Source organism: Artemia sp. Qi Xiang Cuo, chromosome 12 (assembly GCF_049724085.1).
Source record: "Artemia sp. Qi Xiang Cuo chromosome 12, ASM4972408v1, whole genome shotgun sequence".
Lineage (NCBI taxonomy): Eukaryota > Metazoa > Arthropoda > Branchiopoda > Anostraca > Artemiidae > Artemia > Artemia sp. Qi Xiang Cuo.
Window position 1 is genome coordinate 63,264,273 of NC_142805.1, and position 21,344 is coordinate 63,285,616.

At 35.5% G+C, this 21,344-nt stretch overlaps 1 protein-coding gene across 3 annotated transcripts in view; it reads left to right on the forward strand.

Annotated features, from left to right (window-relative positions):
- The first annotated feature begins 910 nt into the window (after positions 1-910).
- The window catches only part of LOC148946391 (uncharacterized), an 85,948-nt gene continuing 65,514 nt past the window's right edge, over positions 911-21,344 (forward strand). For 2 of the 3 annotated variants that reach the window (XM_089097984.1, XM_089097986.1), the window contains exons 1-3: positions 911-1,503; positions 12,961-14,237; positions 19,866-20,032. In XM_089097984.1, the coding sequence (XP_088954110.1) occupies positions 1,006-1,503; positions 12,961-14,237; positions 19,866-20,032 (1,942 nt within the window). In that variant the 5' untranslated portion in view covers positions 911-1,005. The remainder of the gene's footprint in view (positions 1,504-12,960; positions 14,238-19,865; positions 20,033-21,344) is intronic. The other variant, XM_089097985.1, reaches the window with a different exon arrangement.

Genomic DNA, 21,344 nt, shown 5'->3' on the forward strand with positions numbered 1-21,344 from the left:
ATAGTATCCAGGCTGTGAAAGAGCATAGATATAATTTTTTGGGAATGGTATTAATTTTTGTTTATCAGGTCAACAAGAGGATGTATATGACTAAATTAAATACTACTATTTGTGTTATGATTTTCAAAAGACTTTACGTTGTTAAAAATTGCTGAAAAAGTTTCTCCAACATATAAATAGCAGGCCAAACTATAATTCTTAAAAGAAAACCGGAAAGATTCAAACTACAATTGGTTTTTCCCTGAAAAAGACTATGTCAATATAAAACGAACAGAAATTAATAAAAAAAAAAAATACTATTCCTACAAAATAAGTTTTTCAAAAAAAAAGTAAAGAACTCCGTTAAACCAAAAATGAACAAAAATAGAATCGAATAATCTACTTAGCATACAACTAGCACAAATCAGTATCAATAAATAAATTAAACCCACAAATGAACAGAAATTAAAATAAATAACAGAGTCAACTCAAAACGAGCAGAAAATAATATGAGTAGAGTTCAAAATCCCCATGCTTTCTTAAAGCCAGAATAAAATTTGTTCTTTACTGAAAAAATACTTTTAGATGTTTTCACTTTTATAACTTTAAAAAATCTAAAATTTAATTAAGGTTTTAAGGAATAAGTGTCAGCATGTGTATTATAACTGACAATGCATATTCATTTAATTTTTTTCAGTAAAATACAAATCATATTCTGGGTTTTAGAAAGCATAAAAGCCCCAGTGGCAAGTTCTGATCATTCCTGATTGACAGATGAGAAATGCTTGTCCCTGTCCTACAGCACACAAATTAAGATTTCTGCTTCTTCCCTTTAATTTTTATGCTAAATTTTCGCAAGACAACAATTTGTAATTGGCTTGATTTATTCTTGACCAACGCGGACAATTTGAAAAGTCACAGCATGCTTTGGTGAACCTCATCCATGAAAAGGGTGACCTCAGTTAGCGATGCAACGAAAGCTCAATTCTGATCTTTTTTTACCATTTTACTATTGAAATAAAAACAATGAATACAAATCTGGAAGATGATAGACATATGTGTTTCAAATGCCATGCAATTATTCATGGACTTGACAACTATTTGACTCATAGGCAAAGAAACTGTATACCACCAGAAAATATAATAACATCAGCTGTAATACCATCAGAAAACATAAATACTGAATCATTTCATCTAGCATCAGATATTTACTTTGCTCCTCCTCGATCACAAAGTGCAAGTGATTTATTATTGGACAATGATTTGAAGGCTGAAGATTTTTTCTCTATGTTAGAGCTCCAAAGACAACAAAATAGTCCATCTGGCTCAAGAAAAAGACAGAAAAATGATGCTAGAAATTTGATTGATCCTCAGTTTAGCATAACTGATATTTGGTATGATACAGTTAACCATGAACACTTCATTGAAGGTTTTAGTGATATTGATGTTTGTCAAGAGCTTGAATTAGCTACAGAATCTCCAACTAAGAACTCCCATGAAAAAAATCATACAAATAGCCTATGTGTAGGTACCCTGTATCTACTTTTTGGTAAATTTATCATGGTTGATTACATCTAAAGCAAATGCACTATGCCTAGCCTAGTAAATTTAACACAGTACAATTATTGGCTATTCTTAATTTTTATCCTCTTGCTAAACAGTATTGTTACTTGCTGAAAATACCTCATCCCCCTGATAGTCCTAAACTGCACTTTTTGGTAAATTTGCAGTGGGTCATATAATTTAGCTAAGATGAAAGTGAAAACATCATTCATTTGATGCCTTTTTTATGTTCTTTCATAATTCAATAATCTCTTCTGGGTCTAATTGCATCTTGATCCCTTAAAGGGGCCCCAAAGGCATTTATATGAATAATGAAAGAGCATAAAAAAGCATCAAATCATCACCTTAATCCATTTGAGAGCTTTAAGGTCCTCCAGACCTGTAGTGCTCTTGAGTCAACAACTCCCAATGGAACCTCCACTGCCTCTTCTCCCACTCCTTGTCAAGGTGGTATCATGTTTTCACTTTCATCTTAGCTAAATTATATGGCCCACTGCAAATTTACCCACCCCCTAATGTGCAAATATGTACCCTGAATTGTCAACAGCAAACTTTCAAATCACAAAATTCAGAGCTATTTTTGTTGACAGCATTTCAAAAACTTGAAACAGTAGGAAAATGGTTTATATTTGAGTTGCCTAATAAATAAGGTTTGAATTGTTATAAATAAGGATTTTTGGACAATATTACTCTTGAACAACCTATTTATAGACTAGTGATTTGTTTGTAACCACTTTCCAATAACTTAACTAGTGTTAATAACTTCTTTATGTGGTTACAAAAATGAAATACCTTTGGGGCCTCTTTAAGGGTGCAAGATACAATTAGCCCCAGAAGCAATTATTGAATTATGAAAGAGTACAAAAAAGGGCATCAAATAATGTTTTCACTTTCAGCTTAGCTAAATCATATGACCCACTGCAAATATACCCTTTTTTGCATCTTGTGATGGTCATGTTTTGTTTCTTGACCAGTTTTCTTACATTCTTGACCTGGTCAAAAACAATCAACCAAGAGATTTCAACACAATTATTGGATAAATATATTATTTGGAAAAATTTTACATTAGGAACAACAATAGAAGGAAACACGATAATCTCATTAATAGGAACATGTTACATATCATAAATTACAAAATTCACTGTTTTTGTGTTTTGTTTTATTGTTGTATATAGTCTAGGGCCATATCTAGGACCATCAGGGGATTGGGTGGGTTGCTTTATCAGAAAAACAACCTTTTGGAAATATAATAAAATAAAGAACCTAGTCATAGGCTTACTACTTTTATTTTATTAACATGTTTCCTTTAGATATGGTCAACCACAACAAGTTATCCTTTTTCTTTTATTTAGACTATAATAGGCAAAACAGATTGTATAGGCTATGGTTCAAATGCCTATTTGGACCCAACACTATAATCATAGAATTATTATATTCAAAACTAAGTAGTGTAAAATCCAATTTAGTTGTATTTTATCCTAATTTTTTTTATTCCTATTTTTCTTATATTTTTAATGGTTTGAATTTTATGAATCAAATATCTTTGGGTTGCTTCTGCTTAAAAAAATATTCCCAGTACACAGCACACTGTGTATACACAGCACATAGGTCATTAATCAATACTTTTTGGCAACAGCCATGGTCTGTCTGAAATACCAACTAATTTGCACTATGGCAATAATTAATTTCAGAAGGGCTCATAAAAAAGACAGAATTGCCTTTTAGACAACACTGTAACTGATAACCTAGACTGAGAAGAATTCTAGCCTAAACTCTATTATAGGGCATAAATCAGATAGGAAAGAAAAGAAAGACAAAATGCTAGATTAGATGCTTTTGCAATCTTGGATAGCTGTTGAACTGAGAGAATTAGACTTTCTGGAATTAATTCAAAACCTAAATAATGCCCTGGGAAAGTCTTTTCTGTCCCTACTCCTTTCTTGTTTCTAAAGATTATAAAATTGCACAAAAGAAAAACTGGGAAAAAGAAAATGTTTTTCTTTAATTTTATTTTGAGTGACTTGTTTTTTTACTCTGGACTAAGGGTACATAATTCTAATAATTTGAGTAGGATTTTAAGCCATTTGAAGATTTGTTTTTTCTCAGATTCTTCTCCAAAACCTTGTACATTCGGATTTAGTAAAATTAATAGGCTGAAAGTTCTTTATTTGGGCTGTAGCTCTATTCCTGAAAATTATGCTTTATACCACAAACATCAGCCAAGTTCATCTTGTCTAAGCTCTTTCAAGACAGAAAGGATATGGATAGATGCCATACTTCAAAGTAACTTTCCAGGGGACAAATTATTCTTTAGACCAGGCCCCTAAACTTTTTGTTAGCGACTTTCCAAAATAATAAAATGCCCTCATATAGAACTTACCAAAATAAGTATTTGTTGTTCTAATAAAAGAAATACACTGTCAAATTCTCTATTCAACACTTTAGTTTTTTTCTAAATCTAAATTTTGTTTGGTAATATGAACTGACTGTCAAACTTAAAAGATATTGGGAAGACCAAAAATCAGGAAACTTTTGCACAAACTCTAGGGCTAAATTTAGTCCCAATAGGAGGGAGGGGGCTGGGATGTAATTGTGATGTCAGTGACTATTAAATTATTTTATTTTTTTTAGCAATATTGTATATTATTACATATTTGAAAATAGATTATATTACAATATAGTTAGAAAGAGCATTGAATAGAGAACCTAATGCTGTAAATCTTTGTTTCCTAACTAAATTCCACTCTACTATGTAGCTTAACCAGATCAACCATTCTAAGACCACAGTGCCTTTTCATGATATACAAGTATCAGTTCAATTGGGACAAATCCGATCAATAGACAATAGGCTCGACCACTACTATTATGAATGCATTCCATTCCCCCACCCGCTAAAGAGGCAAGACAAAGCCCTAGGCTTTGTACAGAAGCTTTTTTATTTTCTGGGTTTACATAATTATTCTTTTGCTTATTTTTCATCAACAGGTGTTTTGTAATATGGTATCAATCAAACTCAATTAAAAAAAAAAAAACCAAAGGCTTGTGTAGCATATTCTAGATCTGGTCCTGTCAGTGATTGTGGTTCAGTTCCAACAGCATTGGCAACAGCATATTTTATTTCCTATCTGATATCTTGGTTCTTCCACCAAAAAACGAAACAAAATCTCTCCTTAAAGGCTTGAAATAGAATTCGTAGTGGTAGTGTTTAGTATGTTTGCAAATAACTTTGAAAGAAATATCGATTGTTGTGTTCACCTTTAGCTAGTAAATTAATCAAAATATCAATAAATTTACACAAAAGAACATTCAAAGGTGCATCAAATGGTATATTCATAGTTTAGCTGGAAATTAACATTGAAGTCAGTAAGCTTACTGTTTAAGTTTTAAATTACTGCAGTAAAAAAAAAAAAAAAAAAAAAGATGCTTTAGTTGATATAAAAAATAACTTTCTCAACTGAAAGTAATGATCAACATTAAAATTTAAAAGGAATATGAATTATTCTCTGGGGATGGATGAGGGGGCTGCCTCCTTTTCAATCCCTTCTTCTTTACACTAAAGTTTGTCCCAATTCTTTTTTAAGAACAACTCCTGAAACATGGAGTTGCTTTTGTTTTAAAGTTGTATTGTTTTCTGAAATGTAATCAATGTTGTATTTCATTTTGTAATGTTGTAATTGTTTAAGTTTTAACAGGAGTAATTGTTAGTTTCAGCTGAAAAAACTTGTTTTTTTTTAATTTCTGATTGTTTTCAAATCATGCCAGGAAATCCTCTCCTCTCTCTATGGAAGACTATACCTGAAAAATTCCTACCCCACGAAAAATTACCCCCTTCCCCCAAAAAAATAAAAATCAGTATATATCCCAATGACAAATATTAATAGGCAAATTGCATGTCTTACAGCCCTTTCCCCAGGGACTGAGAGGGTCATTTTATCCATGGATACATAATTAATGGACCTTTTATCAATGCTGAACTAAATGGCTATCTCAAAATTTCAGTTGGATGTCATTGGAAAAAAGGGCATGGGGGGGGGGGGCTAGTTGCCTCTGCGGATCCAAATCTTTTTTTTCAGAGGCAATCTTCTAGCCTTACCTATAGTAAAGAGCCATAAGGTTTCAATGTATCCTTACCTTAAAAATTACCTTAAATCGCACTTGCTAGCGATATGGACGAGTCCAGTGTACGCCAGTTAGTGATGATATTGCCACGGGACATCAGCTTCATCCCATTGCGTGAGCCATAGTTTGGTTTCCCATTCCTTATCGAGATTGGCTTTGAAACTGTCAACGGATGGTGAACTCACTGTCGTTTTTCTCAGATCGTTCCAGAGGCTTATGATGCGGTTGGAGAAGAAATTGTTCCTCTTCTTTGTATTATCACACTTCCGAAAAAGCTTCGCTGAATGACCCCTGGTTCTTGACGACTGGGCAGGCTGAAAGAGGTCCTTGTCATCGGACTTGAGCAGTTTGTAGGTCATTATCATATCACCTCTTCGCCGACGGTATGTCAGAGTTGGTAGCTTGAGGCTCTGCAGTCGGCATGCATACTCTTTGTCTCTGAGCCCCTTTACGCATTTTGACGCCCGTCTTTGGAGAGACTCGAGAGCCATCTGGTCTGTTTTATTAATTGGCGTGGCGACACATTCCAAATTCTAATCTCGGTCTCACCAGGCTCTTGTAAAGTTTTGTGATTATTGCAATTGAAAGTTCTCATGCTCTTTTTAAGAGTCAAAAGTGATCAGAAGGCAACCAGCTCACCCCGCCATTATAACCCCCATAGCCCCAGGGCAAGGGCTGTAACTTATGCAAGTTGCCCATTATCGACATCTAAGTATTTTTATTGGAAAAGGGGGCATTCTTGATGCTAGGTCTTCAAAAAGACTTAGTGTATTAAGCTGGGACTTTGAGGGAATGTTAAGGGTGATACCAAACACAATTAAGGCACACTATCTGTATTCTGGTATTCAAAAGGGTGTTCAGCAAAATCTAAGGAACAGCTAAGGGTATTAAGTTGAAACTTCTAGGGCATGTTAAGGAGAATGTTGAAGAGTGATTGGAGGGCAGCCGGCCCCCTGCCCTGGTCAGAGTCAAGAGATATCTGAGGGTAACTATCCCCCCCCCCACACACCCTTTTTTCCCAAGCCCATCCGATAAAAAGTTTGAGATAGTATTCCTTAATAATAGTTCAAAGGTCAGATAAGAAAAACTCCTCTGTCTACACAACCCCCTAGGGCCCGGGGGTAGGCGTTGTAAGTGTTGTCTTTGGGGCTTATATGGTTCAAATGAAAGGAATGCTCGTATAAACTTAGGAGAGGGCTCATTTGATTGGAAATTGAAAATTTTCATTCATTTTTTAGGAGTCAGAAGAGATTTAAGGGCAAATAGCCCCCCCCCCTCCACGACCTTTTTTCCTCAAACCCATCTAATAAAAAATTTGATAGAGCCATTTTTTTCAAAATGGTTCAAAGATCATATAACGAAAACTCCGGTGTTGACATAACCCTCAGGGCCCAAGGGCAGGCATTGTAATTTTTGGCCTGGGGGAATATATGGTTCTTATGGAAGGGATGCTCGGAAAAACTTCAGAGAGGGCTCATTTGATTGAAATTGAAAGTTCTAGTTCACTTTTTAAGAATCAAGAGATCGGAGGGCAATTAGCCACCCTGCACCCCTTTTTCCCTAAATGCACATGATAAAATTTTTGAGATATCCATCTTAATTAAAAATAGTTCAAAAGTCAGATAACAAAAACTCAGGTTTTGACACAACCCCCCAGGGGCCCGGGGCAGGCATTGTAATTTATGCCCTGGGAGCATATATGGTTCTTATGAAAGGGATGCTCGTATAAACTTCAGAGGGCTCATTTGATTGGCAATTGAGAGTTCTAGTTCAGTTTTTAAGAGCCAAGAGATCAGAGGGCAACTAGCCCCGACCACGCCTTTTTTCCCCAAACCCATCCGCTACAAATTTTGAGATAGCCATTTTTTTTTAAATAGTTCGAAAATTAGATAACAAAACTCCTGTGTAGACGCAGCACCCCAGGGCCCGAGGGTAGGCGTTGTAAGTGTTGTCATGGGGGTATATATGGTTCTAATGAAATGGATGCTTGTATAAAATTGAGAGAGGGCTGATTTGATTCGAAATTGAAAGTTCTAGTTCACTTTTTAAGAGTAAAAAGATATCCGAGGGCATGTAGCCCCCCCCCCCCCCTCACACACACACATCCTTTTTTTCCCCAAACCCATCTGATAAAAATTTTGAGGTAGCTATTTTGTTAATAATAGTTCAAAGGTCAGATAAGAAAAACTCCTGTGTCTACGCACCCCCCCCCCCAGGGCCCGGGTAGGGGTTTTAAGTGTTGTCCTGGGGGCGTATATGGTTCTAATGAAAGGGATGCTCGTATAAACTTCGGAGAGGGCTCATCTGATTGGAAATTGAAAGTTCTCATTCACTTTTTTAGAGTCAAAAGAGATGGGAGGGCAACTAGCCCCCCTCCTCCACGCATTATTTTCCTCAAACCTATCTGATAAGAACTTTAAAAGAGCTATTTTTGTCAAAATGGTTCAAAGGTCATAACACGAAAACTCCAGGGTCGACACAATCCTTCTGGGCCCGGGTTAGGCGCTGTAAGTTATGCCTTGGGGGGTATATATAGCTGTTATGGAAGGGATGCTCGTATAAACTTCAAAGAGGGCTCATTTGATTGGAAATTGAAAGTTCTAGTTCAGTTTCCAAGAGTCAAAAGAGAACAGAGGGCAACTATCCCCCCCACGCCCCTTTTCCCCCAAATTTATCCGATAAAGATTTTGAGATATCGTAGCCTTTTTGTTAAAAATAGTTCGAAGGTCAGATAAAAAAAACTCCGGTGTCAACACAACCCCTCAGGGCCCGGGGCAGGCGTTGCAAGTTATGCCCTAGGGGTATATATGGCTTTTATTGATGGGACACTCGTATAAAATTCAGAGAAGGCTTATGTGAATGGAAATTGAAAGTTCTAGTTCAACTTTAAGTGTCAAAAGCGATCTGAGGGCCACTATTCCCCTCCGCCGCCCTTTTTTCCCAAACCCATCCGATGCAAGTTTTGAGATAGTCATTTTTTATAATATGGTCAGATAACAAAACACTCTGGTGTCGACACAACCCCCTGGGCCCGGGGCGCAGGCGTTGTAAGTTATGTCCTGGGGCCATATAGGGTTCGTATGAAAAGGATGCTCGTATAAACTTCAGAGAGGGCTCATTTGATTGGGAATTGAAAGTTCTAGTTCGCTCTCTCAGAGTCAAAAGATATGGGAGGGCAACTAGCCCCTCCCCCTTCCACGCCCTTTTCTTCCCTAAACCCACCCGATAAAAATTTTGAGGTGATCATTTTGTTAAAAATAGTTCAAACATCAGATATAAAAACCCGGGGTCGACACAACCCCCCAGGGCCCGGGGACAGGCGTTGTTAGTTATGTCGTGGGGACATATATGATTCTTACAGAAGGGATGCTTTTATAAACTCCAAAGAGGGTTCATTTGATTGGAAATGAAACGTTCTAGTTCACTTTTTAAAGAATAAAAAGACATCGAAGGGCAGTTAGACCCCACCACGCCCTTTTTCCCCCAAACCCATCCGATACAAATTTTGAGATAGCCATTTTGTTAAAAATAGTTCAAACATCAGATAATGACAACTCGGTGGTTTACATAGACCCATTTTTTTGCTTTGATATTGTTACTTTGATACTAGTTTTGATACTTTGGTGAACATTTGATTTTGAAAGAAAAAGTTTTTATTTGAAATAAAGAATTTTTAAAAACTTGAAACTTTTGCAATAAAAAACGAACAAAAATTAATTTAACAAAAACTTTCCGAAAAAGAAGTTTTTCAAAGAGAACTAAATTCCATTTTAAAGTTAAGATCAGCAGATACAATACCTGTTAAAATTCAAACTCAAAACGACCAGAAATTACTATGAAAGAATAAATGGAACCCAAAACGAACAGAAATTAAATAAACAATCATAGAAAAAACATACAACAAGTAATAATATAAATGAATAAACTAATCTCAAAAAAAGTTAAGATTCAATTGAATTTTCAAATCAAGCTTAAAACGAATAAAAATAATTTAGTACTAAATTATAAATTAAAGCCAAAACAAATAGAAATTCAATAAACAATCAATGCGAACAACCATACAATATATACTAATGTATATGAATAAATAAATCTTAAAACGAGTGAAACTTAAATTGAATATGCAAATAAAGCTTGAAACGAACAAAGATCATTGCAGACAAGAGTTTAAGTATCGCCTCCTTCTCTCACTGTAAAAGTCTAAAACCTGCAGCGTCATTGGCGCTTTACTGAAAACGAATGTTATTACAAATATTTTCTTTGGTACTTAATATTGAAAATAAACATTACAATTACAGTAAAATTCTGAACTGATGATCTTTCAGCAATTAATATCATTATACATCAAATTTCCAGTTTAATTTCTTAGTAATTTTTAAATTTGTTCAAGACGAATATAGTTTCACTACAAACAAGAGTTTGGATACCGCCCCCTTCCTTAACTGTAAAAACCAAAAGCCTGCTGCGTCATTGGCGTTTCACTGAAAACGAATTACTCGTATATTACAAATTTATTCTTTTCCAGTTCTTACAGCATTGAAAATGAAAACAAAATTTACAGTGAAAAAAAATCTTGAACTGATGGATCTTTGAACAATTAATATCATTATATATCTATTATTCAATTTGATTTTGTTTATACTTTCTAAGAATGTTCAAGACACATAGTTTCAGTAAAGTGCCAATGACGCAGTAGGTTTTAGACTTTATCTAAACCTACTTGGGGGAATGTTTGATCTTGATTGTTCAGAAAGGCTTAGGATGTTAAGGTGAAAAATATAGCATGAGGAACGAACGGCAATTAATCTATGAAGTTGCGACATTACTTGAAAAGAACAAATGTATTCCCCTACCCCCTCCCCCGCCATAGCTATTCTGGTGTCTGCCCCCTCACCTGTGAAATTTTCTGTGGGGACACCCAGCAGTTCTTGTTTGATTGAACAAAAATGCAAAAGTAATTTATATTCTGGAAATTATACTAATTTTTAGTATGGTCTTTGGTCTAGGGGGGGGGGAGATCTAGGGTGGCTTCATAATCATGAGAAGGAGGCCTATTTTAAAGTCTGTATTACAAAGGCTGGCCGAGAAAACTCCCAAGTCTCAAAAGCACACATTTTTCTATACATTTTTGCCCATTTGACCAGATTACAGCCTCAAGACATACATATTTAAGAAGTTGCTTTATTCTGCACTAAATCAGGACTTAAGGGCTATGTTCACTTAGGTGATTTCGGGAACCGAATTCAGCAAGGGTGTATTCCTCGTCAAGTGATAATAATTAATTATGGTAAGAGGTGGGGCTTAGTGACGTTTTTCGGTGATTAATCATCATTAATTACCGTCTAGACAAGGAATGTACTAGGGCTTTAGAGCTTTAGAGCTCGTATTTAATAAGTATCGTAAATTAATCGTAATTAATGATGACGAATCACCCAATAATGTCACTAAGCCCCGCCTCTTAGCATCATTAATTATAATCACTCGACATGAAATACCCCCTTGCTGAATTCGGTTCCCGAAATCAGCTACGTGTGCCTAGCCCTTTAGGATTTTCTTTACCCGGAGTTTGGATTCAGCTCGATTTTGCACCGGGACATCATAACCTTGGTTAGAAATTAGTTCTTTTTTCCACCTAGTCAGGGCTTATCCCGTTCTTTGCCCTCAATCAGGGCTTACATCGAATTTGCAACAAGTTGGTTGGCGACTTGGCTTGATGTAGCGTGGAATCAGGACTGAACTAGTTTTCACACCGACTCATAATTTGGCTCGTTTTGTACCGAGGCAGTCCACAGATGAAATAGGTCGTTTTCGTATCTAAGGTAGGACTTAATTATTTTGCATCGAGTCAATCTTCATTTTTGAAGTGGTTCATAACTTATCTAGTTTTTCCTGCATCACCCATAGTTTCGACTTACCTCATTGTAAAAAAAACAGGAAGGAAGCTTTGCTTCATTTCTACATTGCTTCTTGACGTAGCTCATTTTTTTCGCTGAGTCAGTCCACAGCTTAAACATGTCATGTTTTTTATTAAAAGAAAAATAAATAATTAATGCATTTTGCCTACATCGCTCTTTACTTAGGCAGCGCTGTCACGCTGCCTATGATTGAGTCATGATCCCTATTTAAACAAGCCTTAGCAAACCTAACTTTGGCTCAAAAGATATGGACTTAACAGAGAAGAAGGAGAGATGGGTTACAATCTAAACCCTACCTCCATTCATAAATATTCTAATTCTCGGCAAGATTTCAGATTTAGCTAGGTGTGACGTTCACACTCTTTCTGCTAAGATGTGTCCCGTTTTATCTGCTTTAAACAAATAGAAAGGCAGGGGGAGGGGTATAATCCATGTTAGACACGTCACTCTTTACTAAGTCAACGGTACGGTGTTGACTCTGATAAAACTTGAGTTGCTTGTGGGCCAGGGGGCCCTTTACTGGGGCATTTAAACAAACTTTTTGTAAAGAAGTAAGCATAAGGGCACTGACAACGATCTGTAAACTAGGCAATATTTATTGGTCGAATTATTTTGTAAAGGCACAGCAAGAAGTTTCAGATATGGTAAATATGAGGTTTAACAGCGCCAAATCTGTACACACGTAATTAATTTAAGCATCTGTGGGTTCTGGAATTTTACCAATCCAAGATTGAGAATAATATTTGATTGCGCCAGAATATAAAATATTTTAAATATATACGTAGGCCTATTTATATATTTTTTCAGATGTAAAATTGTTGACTCTTATAAATGATTCTCCTCTATCTTACAGTGCAGTACCCAAACTAAGGAAATTGACTTTATTAGATAGGGGCTAAATTTCCGCTGCGTTGGAGTCAACTAATTCCTATAACCTAATATACAAGAAGAAGATGTAGTTTTCTGAAGGCCCATTTGAATTCTGCTGTATATCCGATCATCGAATATTTTCTTTATGGGACCCTTCTCCCTTCCCCCATATTGACAATTTTTGATAATTTAGTTTTTTTTTTTATTAACAGCATATGTAGCAGGCATTGCGGCTGTTAAAGACAAAAATGATTTCGCTAAAAGTAATCAGTTATGGTACATCATTGCTTTAGTTTCTCGAAAGTCAAAATAGTTGCAAATAATGGAAAAAGTTGCCTTGTGAGTTTTGGATTCCAAAACAGTTGGGCTCGAACCACATTGTTTTCTTTAATTGTTAGTATTAATCTTAAAAAAAAAAAATCCTGGCTTCCTTTTTGTGATAAACTCCTAAAAGGGCCTAATTCAAATTTTTGCCTTTTTAGTTGGTTTCTTCATATTATTTTCTACATTTCAGGGGATAGAACCGCTGAAAGAGTGTACCAGTTTTATCCAGCTCTATAAGCCATTACGAAAACAACAGAAATTTCGGGGTAAATGGATGCCAGGTGAGGAAAAAGATTTGATTGCTCACGAAGAAGAAGAATTTCCGTGTTCCTCAGCCACTGAGCCTTACTCCATTGCTCAATCCTCGTTTGAAAGTATTGAGTCTCTACAGAACCTTGAAGTAGAAACTGATATACCCAAGGTTTTAGTACCAAAGGTAGATTTCCCCCATTTAGTCTGTAGTGCAAGAAAGCCGCGTAAAGGTGACCTTAAATGCACTATATGTTTTGCAAAAGTTCCTAAACATTTATTTGGCAAACATTTACTATCAATGTATCATTACAGACATAGTAAAAGGAAAACTAAAGCAAATGAGGTGTTGGTACTAGAAAATATTGAAAAAATAGTAAAGGAATGTGCATATCAGTGTGCGATGTGCCAATTCTATTGTAATTCTGATGTAGACTTTCAACGCCATTGGAACTCTCCCATTCATATGCTGAAAGATTCAAAAGTCTCTGGAATATATGTTTGTAGTGCTTGCAACTTTGAGTCCTATTTTGAAAAGTTCTCCCAGCATTTAATTTCAAGAGAACATGAAGAAAGATCTGCAATTGTTTTCCAGTGTGTTCCCATCGTCATCCGTAAAAGACAAGAATTTGAATGTGGAAATTGCAATAAAAAGTTTAAATTAAGGGTAATATTGAAACGACACAAGTTAAGGTGTCAAAAATTGCCAGTCGTATCTTCAGATATCCTTAATACTGATCCATCGTTGAATGTTAAAAATCAGAGCTGTTTCACACCAGTCAACGATCATGCTTTAAGACCCAAATCTGTTGGAATTATTGAGTCGTTTAGCTTTGAAAAACAAATTATTGAAAAAGAATCCACTGATTATTTTCTCTGCTCATATTGTGCATTTCGTACTCTTCAAGGCACAGTTTTACGACGCCATTTAGTTGAGAATCACAACGAGAAATCAAATTTTCACTGTTTTATATGTAAGCTAAATTTGCCGTCACAAAAAGAGGTTGTTCATCATAGAAAAAGTCGAGAGCATAGAGAGAAATCTGAGCTTCTCAAAAAGGGAAAACATTCTATTAAAAATTGTTCCCATTGCTTTAACACTTTTGATGATATACCCAGTCTTCGGAAACACGTAAAAGAAGAACATTCTGACCTTGTGGCTAAATGTTATATTTGTAAGGAAAGCTTTCCATTCAAGCAGGATCTTGTGACACACAGGTTAGATATCTCCTATTTTATTTATACCAGTAAAAACAAAAAAGTCACGATTAGGTCTATATATATATGTATATATATATATATATATATATATATATATATATATATATATATATATATATATATATATATATATATATATATATATATATATATATATATATATATATATATATATATATATATATATATATATATATATATATATAATCAAGCGTGAAAATCGTGCATGAACGTTATAATTGTTATAGGGGCTCCCGCTAGAGTTTTATTCGTCAATGATATTAAGCAGCAAAAATGTCAAAATAGCAAATGGTGTTTCTAAGCTCTTCAATATAATGTGAGTGAAACTTTTAAGAAGGTCCGAAGTCTAAATTATGGCCCGGGAAGGTTTTTTGAAAAATCTAGCTTCTTTCTTCCTCCTCCACTGGGCACTTTATGAACTTGGATAAAATACGTTTGAAAAAGGTCTGAAAATCCAATCCAATTCAAGAGAATTTCTTCAAAACATATTTTTTATAAAAAGAGTCGAACAATTAAGGGCAAAATTCTTTTTTCATATTTATAGGACAGGTTGCAGGGCTGACCAAATACGTTTTTTGAAGGTAAGCGGACTATTCTTCACCCCCTCCCCCTGGTAGACCGAAATATAATTATACCCCCTTAAAGCAAGGTGTGTAGGGTTTTCTAGTAAAAAAAGGAACAATAAAAACAAATAAATTTTATTATGTAGTATAATTCTAACTTAAATATTAAAATGGAATATTTCAATCAACAACAAAGTGATTTATTAAAAATTTGGAGTTAAAATATGATTCGCATTTTATCGGTTGAACATACTACTTATAAAACAATTCAACATACAACTTTTTATAATGAAAAACTAATTTTTCTAGCTTTCATGTTTGAAAACTCATTGAGCAGTCTGTCCGTTAACAAGTTCACTTAGCACGTCATTTCCAATGGCAATGGATACAAGCCCACTCAGTCGATCACTCAGCCCACTCTACTCAACGTAGTTTTTATTAACTTTAACTTGGAGAAACTCCTTTCACCACTCGCAACTGATACTGGAAGCATTAATATAATTCTTGGTGCAATAAAAACGTTTGGGAATGTGTCCATATAAAACCATGTTTTGTTATATGCGACAAAGCTTGAGCTGGGAGACTCTTAGAGGGCAGCTTTTCTGCGAAAATTTTTAACTCCTCAAACGAATCGTCACCGTTCACATCACAGTCTTCTCCTTCTCTCAAAAATATTTGAAGATGTTTACAGGCTTTCTTCAATTCTTCTTTATCCGCGAAATTCTGCAAGCTTTAAATGTCGTAGAGAAATTTAAAACTTTCACTATAGGTTTTCCATTAGCTCATATCTCTCAATTAGTGAGGATATTGCAGTGTCTAGCACGACAAAGAAGAAATTGACCTTTAATGAATCTTCTCCAGAATTTACAGTTTCTTCTTCCCCCTCATAAAGAAAATTGTTTTTTGATTTTTCTTTGGTGGGCTGTGGTTTCTTTTTCAAACTCAAGAAGACAACCGATTTTTTCTGCAAGTTCCTTAGGATCGGTGATCACGTTGTTTATTCCTTCATCAGATCTCATCTTGGTTAGACTTAATTGCACATTTTTTATTAGATTCATCGAATTTTGCAAATCATTCGTGACTTTTTGCCATGTTACTAAACAACACAGAAACATGAAGCTTTGTGGTTTCTTAACAAGTCCCAAGGCGGAGTTCCTACCAAATGCATCCAGTTTCTGGTCTTGAGAAGCTTCATATAAGGTATCATATACTTCTTCAATATGATAGCCTACCTCAAAGGCAACCAGACCTCAGCTCTACTCTGCCAACGTGTGTTACAGATTTTTTATTTTTTTTGTAAGATTTGAAACGTTATTAAGCAAAAACCCCATCTCTGAGCAGAACTTGAAAAACATTGAAGATTTCTTGAATTGTGCTGAAACAGTCTACTCCAGCATTGCAATTTAGAACATCATCGTTAATTACAAGGTTCAGTGAGTGGTTTCCATATTGTTCGTAAAAAGCACGAGGATTTAAATCACAGATCCCCTTCTGAACTCCGAAATGCTTTCCTTTCATTGCAGAACCATTATCATATACCTGACCTCTCATGTTATTTATAGGAATGTCTCTTGTTCGCAACTCTTTTACTAATACTTATGTGGGGCCTTCGTCAGAAGAATTGGCAATAGGAACAAAGCCTAAAAAATGTTCCCTAATGAACACATCCTCATCCGCTGCAATTTTGACGAATCTTACTACCAATGTCATTTGCTCTGTGTGGCTGACATCGGGAGTGGAGTCTAATGTTATAGAATAATATTTTGCATGCCGTAGCTTCTCTAAAATGTGGTCTTGGATCTCACCATAAATAAATGAAAATGCATTTGCCTTCCATTTACCTTACTCAATCCATCACATTCGCTTAAACTAAAATGATTCTTTTCAAACGAAAAAACTGTATAAGTAGTTTCTAAACTCATTATTTTTAACACCGGCATATTTTTTGCCACGTTGTAAACTGCGTATATTTCGTTCAGAAAGGAAATAATCTGCACAACGTGTGTATGTATCGATGTCTAAACGCGTATAGCCTATAAAGGTATGAGGCATATTAAACTGTTAAATTAACCGTCAAAACTCATTTAAGTTGATAAGTATTAAATGGCATTATATGTTAGAGATCTATTTGGGTCCAGGCGGAATTTGTGACGTAACACTGCCGTAGCATATGCTGTGACCTCTTTGCGCTCACGTAACTATTTCATATTTAAAGTCTTAATCAAACCATAGAGTAAAGCATTCTTTACTCTATGATTAAACACTTTTAATACAAGTCTTTTAGGATTAAATAATTTTTTTACAGTTAAATTACAATAAAACCCTCCTGTACAAGAAAATGTATCTACGTTAGTCGTCCGCTTGAGTGCAATGTGGACACCGATCAATTTTGTGTCTGGGACATAATATCTATTAATTTTGTGTGAGCTTGTGTGAATCAGAACGGGGTTCAAACCAGAACCCCTTTCTGTCTTCGTTTTCTTCCTTTCTTCGTGATTTTATGTTTTATCAAACCAGAACCAATACACGATAAGAGGAACCTAATGTAAATTTAGTCTTCGGTAATATCTAAGTGCTTCATTCAATTTATCATTATACTTGCCCTACGTAAACACGACTCTCCTTGAGAAATTTGAAATTAGTGCCATAAAATCACTAGCAACTGACATGCGTTGCACCAAGAGGAATTGGCAGTTCGATGCCTAAAGAATCACACCATTCTTTAAGTGATATAAATTGGTTTTGGAGGCTCTGCAATTATCTTATAATTTTTGTCTTGATAAAGTCACATGGCGCCCTGCGGCGGTATCTCCCTCCGACACAAAGTGTGCCTCTGACACCTTTTGCCACAGAGGGCGTCCTTTGCTCAAGGTACCCCCTGTCAATTGGCGCCCTACGCGACCGCTTACTTCTCTTACCCCAAGAGCCGCTCCTGACAGGTAGACAGATCTTATATGTAATCTGTATGGTTTCCTGTGGTTAAAATCACTTTTTTAGTATAAATTTTGTTTGGCCCATCTAACTTAAATGAGATGTACATATTTTTGATTTCATGATTAGAGGAAATTGAATCATGAACTTACATCATAACTCGGAAAATCACATACACTTTATCAGATAGTCGTAAACAGCTACAATTATTTCCCTTCTGACCGAATAATTATTGCTACTTGCGAAAAATCGATGTTTGAACCCAGGGATAGACTGGAATATACCTGTTCAGCAAACGGCTGAATGTATTTTCTCAATTAGTGGCTGGATTAATCCCACGTGTAGAAAAAAAGGAGTAGGAAGGATAGCCTGTTCTTCTTAAACATGTTACAAAATGACTGGGTCGCTACGCTTAAGGGTGGGGGGGCTGACTTCTCCTGTCTCCCTTAAGTGCCAGGAGTTTTTGGACTTAGTCATCAGTTTCCTGTAATTGCCATGTAATTTTTATGTTTTTGAATTGTTATTTATATTTTTTACTCAAACGACGTATTTCTCATTTCGATCCAATACCTATTTTGAGGGATTTCAGGCTTTTTTTTTATTCTTATAATTTTTGTCGTTATTATCTATTAAGATTAAATGAGATAATAATTGCTATTTCGGAATCAGCTTCAAACATAAATATTTTCTTTCTAGAAAGTTCCTTTTAAAACACGTTTTTACAAATTCTGTTGCTTTGGGCCGTTGTTCCCTCTTTGCTAGATGATAATTGATTAGATTAACACCTTGAATAGAATCAAATTAGATTGGCAAGTTTGATGAGAATGAAGGATTGATGCCTGCACCAGGAACATGTGCAGGGGGGAGGGAAATAGTAAAACACCCGTTTTACGTTTTATTTTGACAGGAAATGGTTACGAAAATTCGTTTAAAGAATTTTTTACTTCCTTACCCCACTCTCACGGAAGTATTATCAATGAATTATTCCTTCTTTTGAAGCTCGAAGAATTCTGCAAAGCTTAATCAGAATTATCAAAAACAAGAATATATTTAACGGGGAAGAGAAAATGTCCCCTCCAAAAAGGATAAGTCATGGTAAGGTAATAGAGGGGATCAATATCCATAAACTTCACATTATACATACTCACTGATCTTAACATTTCTAGGATTTATTTTAAATTTAATACGTATCGTTCTTTTATCGATTCAACTAATTAATTTGGAAATGCAAGTTTTTTTGTGAGTGTCTTTAATTAATAGGTCCATTGAAGTTACAGCATAAAAACGTATTTTGTAATGATTCCAACAATATTTTTTTTTGGGGGGGGGGCAAAAATGGGAAAAAAGAATTTATGTATATATATTCTTTGATTTAGTTTAAATTTATTTAAGAAAAAAACGGAAAAAATGTACAAGAAACTGATCTTGGTAGAATTGAGCTTAGTATCCCGAAATATTTGTAACAAACAGGCTATTCCAGCATAATGTGAAACAACCAAAAGAAGAATGAAGACCAAGGGAGATTAAATATACCAAATATAGTAGTCCTACCATGATAATTCCTGAGCACACCGGGCATAGATGACAGTACGCACATAAATCCAACTCGACGAAAACCATAAAAAAAAACTTACCATTTTGAGGTAAACTTTTAGCGTTAGTTTATCTATGAAGCTCCATCATTTCCGCATAATTATTTTCTAGTTTTTTTTTTTTTTTAACAGTTTAAATATAGCAGGTGATTTAGCCGAAAGCAGCAACATATTGCTAAGCCTATTGATGGTCACATAGGCTTCTTGCTAAGCCTATATATTTAGGACCAACGTATAATGAAAATAGTGGAGTAAAAGGAAAAGATAGGAAATCCACTTCAAAATAACAAATAAATAACTATACAAGTATCAAACAGCATTAAGTAACCGGATGAGGGCCCATCCTTAAGCACGCATCAGAAGTTAGTTGATGGTTTATGATGGTGCAGAGTGCATATACTGTTAGTAGCACCTAACCGAGCGATTATTTTTCTATTCCGGTAAGGACGTGGCAAATAAAGAACTTGAACTATATTATTTTGAAATATGTCACCTTGTGATTAGAATCCATTTTCTAGAAAAGTTTGCAAAGGCAAGACTGACACCAACCCTGAAGTGAGGAGCGGAACACGCCAAGATGCGCAGCCTGATTGTCAGAATTGTCATTTGTGTAACCTCTCTTTTGAAGGTGAACAGTCATTGATGTTGCATACATTGTTGGCCCATTCTGACCCAACAAGATTTAGTGAGTAATTAGCGAGTAATAGTAATTAGTGAGTAATTAGCAGTTGTTTCTATCCCAATTGCACTTCCAGCTATATATGGGAAAGGATCATTGGCACAAATGTAGTTAATTAATAGGGGGTGGGGTATGAAAAAGAGTGGGTTTTTAAATGTTGCATATATCACTAGAAAAGTTTTGTAATACGAAAGCATTATCCGTTGTGTCTTATTGTAAGTTAGTGAAAGTTAAAATACTTTCTGAAATGTTGCACAGTTGACCAGGCAAGTTCTTGTAAAATAATTATTTCTGACCTGTAGTAGGGAGGAATGTATTAAGATGTATACAAAGGGGCCTAAGTCTCGAAATTAATTTTTGATGCTTTTTTCCCCCAAGGAGGACATTACCGCTCCTGGGAGTGCTCTTGGTAGGAATCTTTTTACCACTGGTACTGGAAAAAAGCCGAATTAACTGTGTCTAGTAGAAGCTTTTTATACACCAACAACTGTAAAGAACACTTTTGTGGGAAGTTTTTAACGCAGTTAAATTGTTTGTACAAGAACGTGCCTGTGCCTGAACGTGTCGTGAACGTGCCGTGTGTCGTGAACGTGCCTGAAGATAGTGAAGTTTATCATTGTTTTATGCTGAACTTGCTTGAAATGCTCTACAACGAGCAGTTAATGTCAAGATTGCTATCCTCGCTTTTTAAAGTATTGTTGCATTCAGGAGATGTGATTGAAGCTTAGGCTGAGATGAAACAGGCCTCATGAACATCAAACACTATTATTTCGCTGAAATTGTTCTTATTGTTGGAAAAACGTTTGTAAACGTTTCTAGTTGGTAAGCGTTTCTAGTTCTTGTTTTTAAAGTTTTTGGTTACTTGTCGTTTAAACGAAACACATTCAAGTGGAGTTTGGTTAATCGTAATGAAATATAACAAAACATGATGATATAATACTACTACTACTACTACTAAAAACTCACCGCAGCACCAAGCCGTCTGATGCCAACACAGCTACGCACGCTCCTCCTCCATCCCAATCTGTTCAAAGCCTCCCTTTTTACACCCGCCCAGGAAGTTCCCATTTCCTTTAAATCATTCTTTATGACGTCCTCCCACCCCAGACGGGGACGACCTGCTTTCCGTTTAGCCCTAGACGGTTGGCCAAAAAGAACAATCTTGGGCAATCTGTCATCCTTCAATCCGCACAATGTGCCCTAACCACCTCAACCTTACTTTCACTTCACACATAGTGGGCGGCATGGAACCACATTTTTTGTATAGCCTATTGTTCAATATATGGTTTGTTCGCCGAACATCCAGAGCAATCCTTAA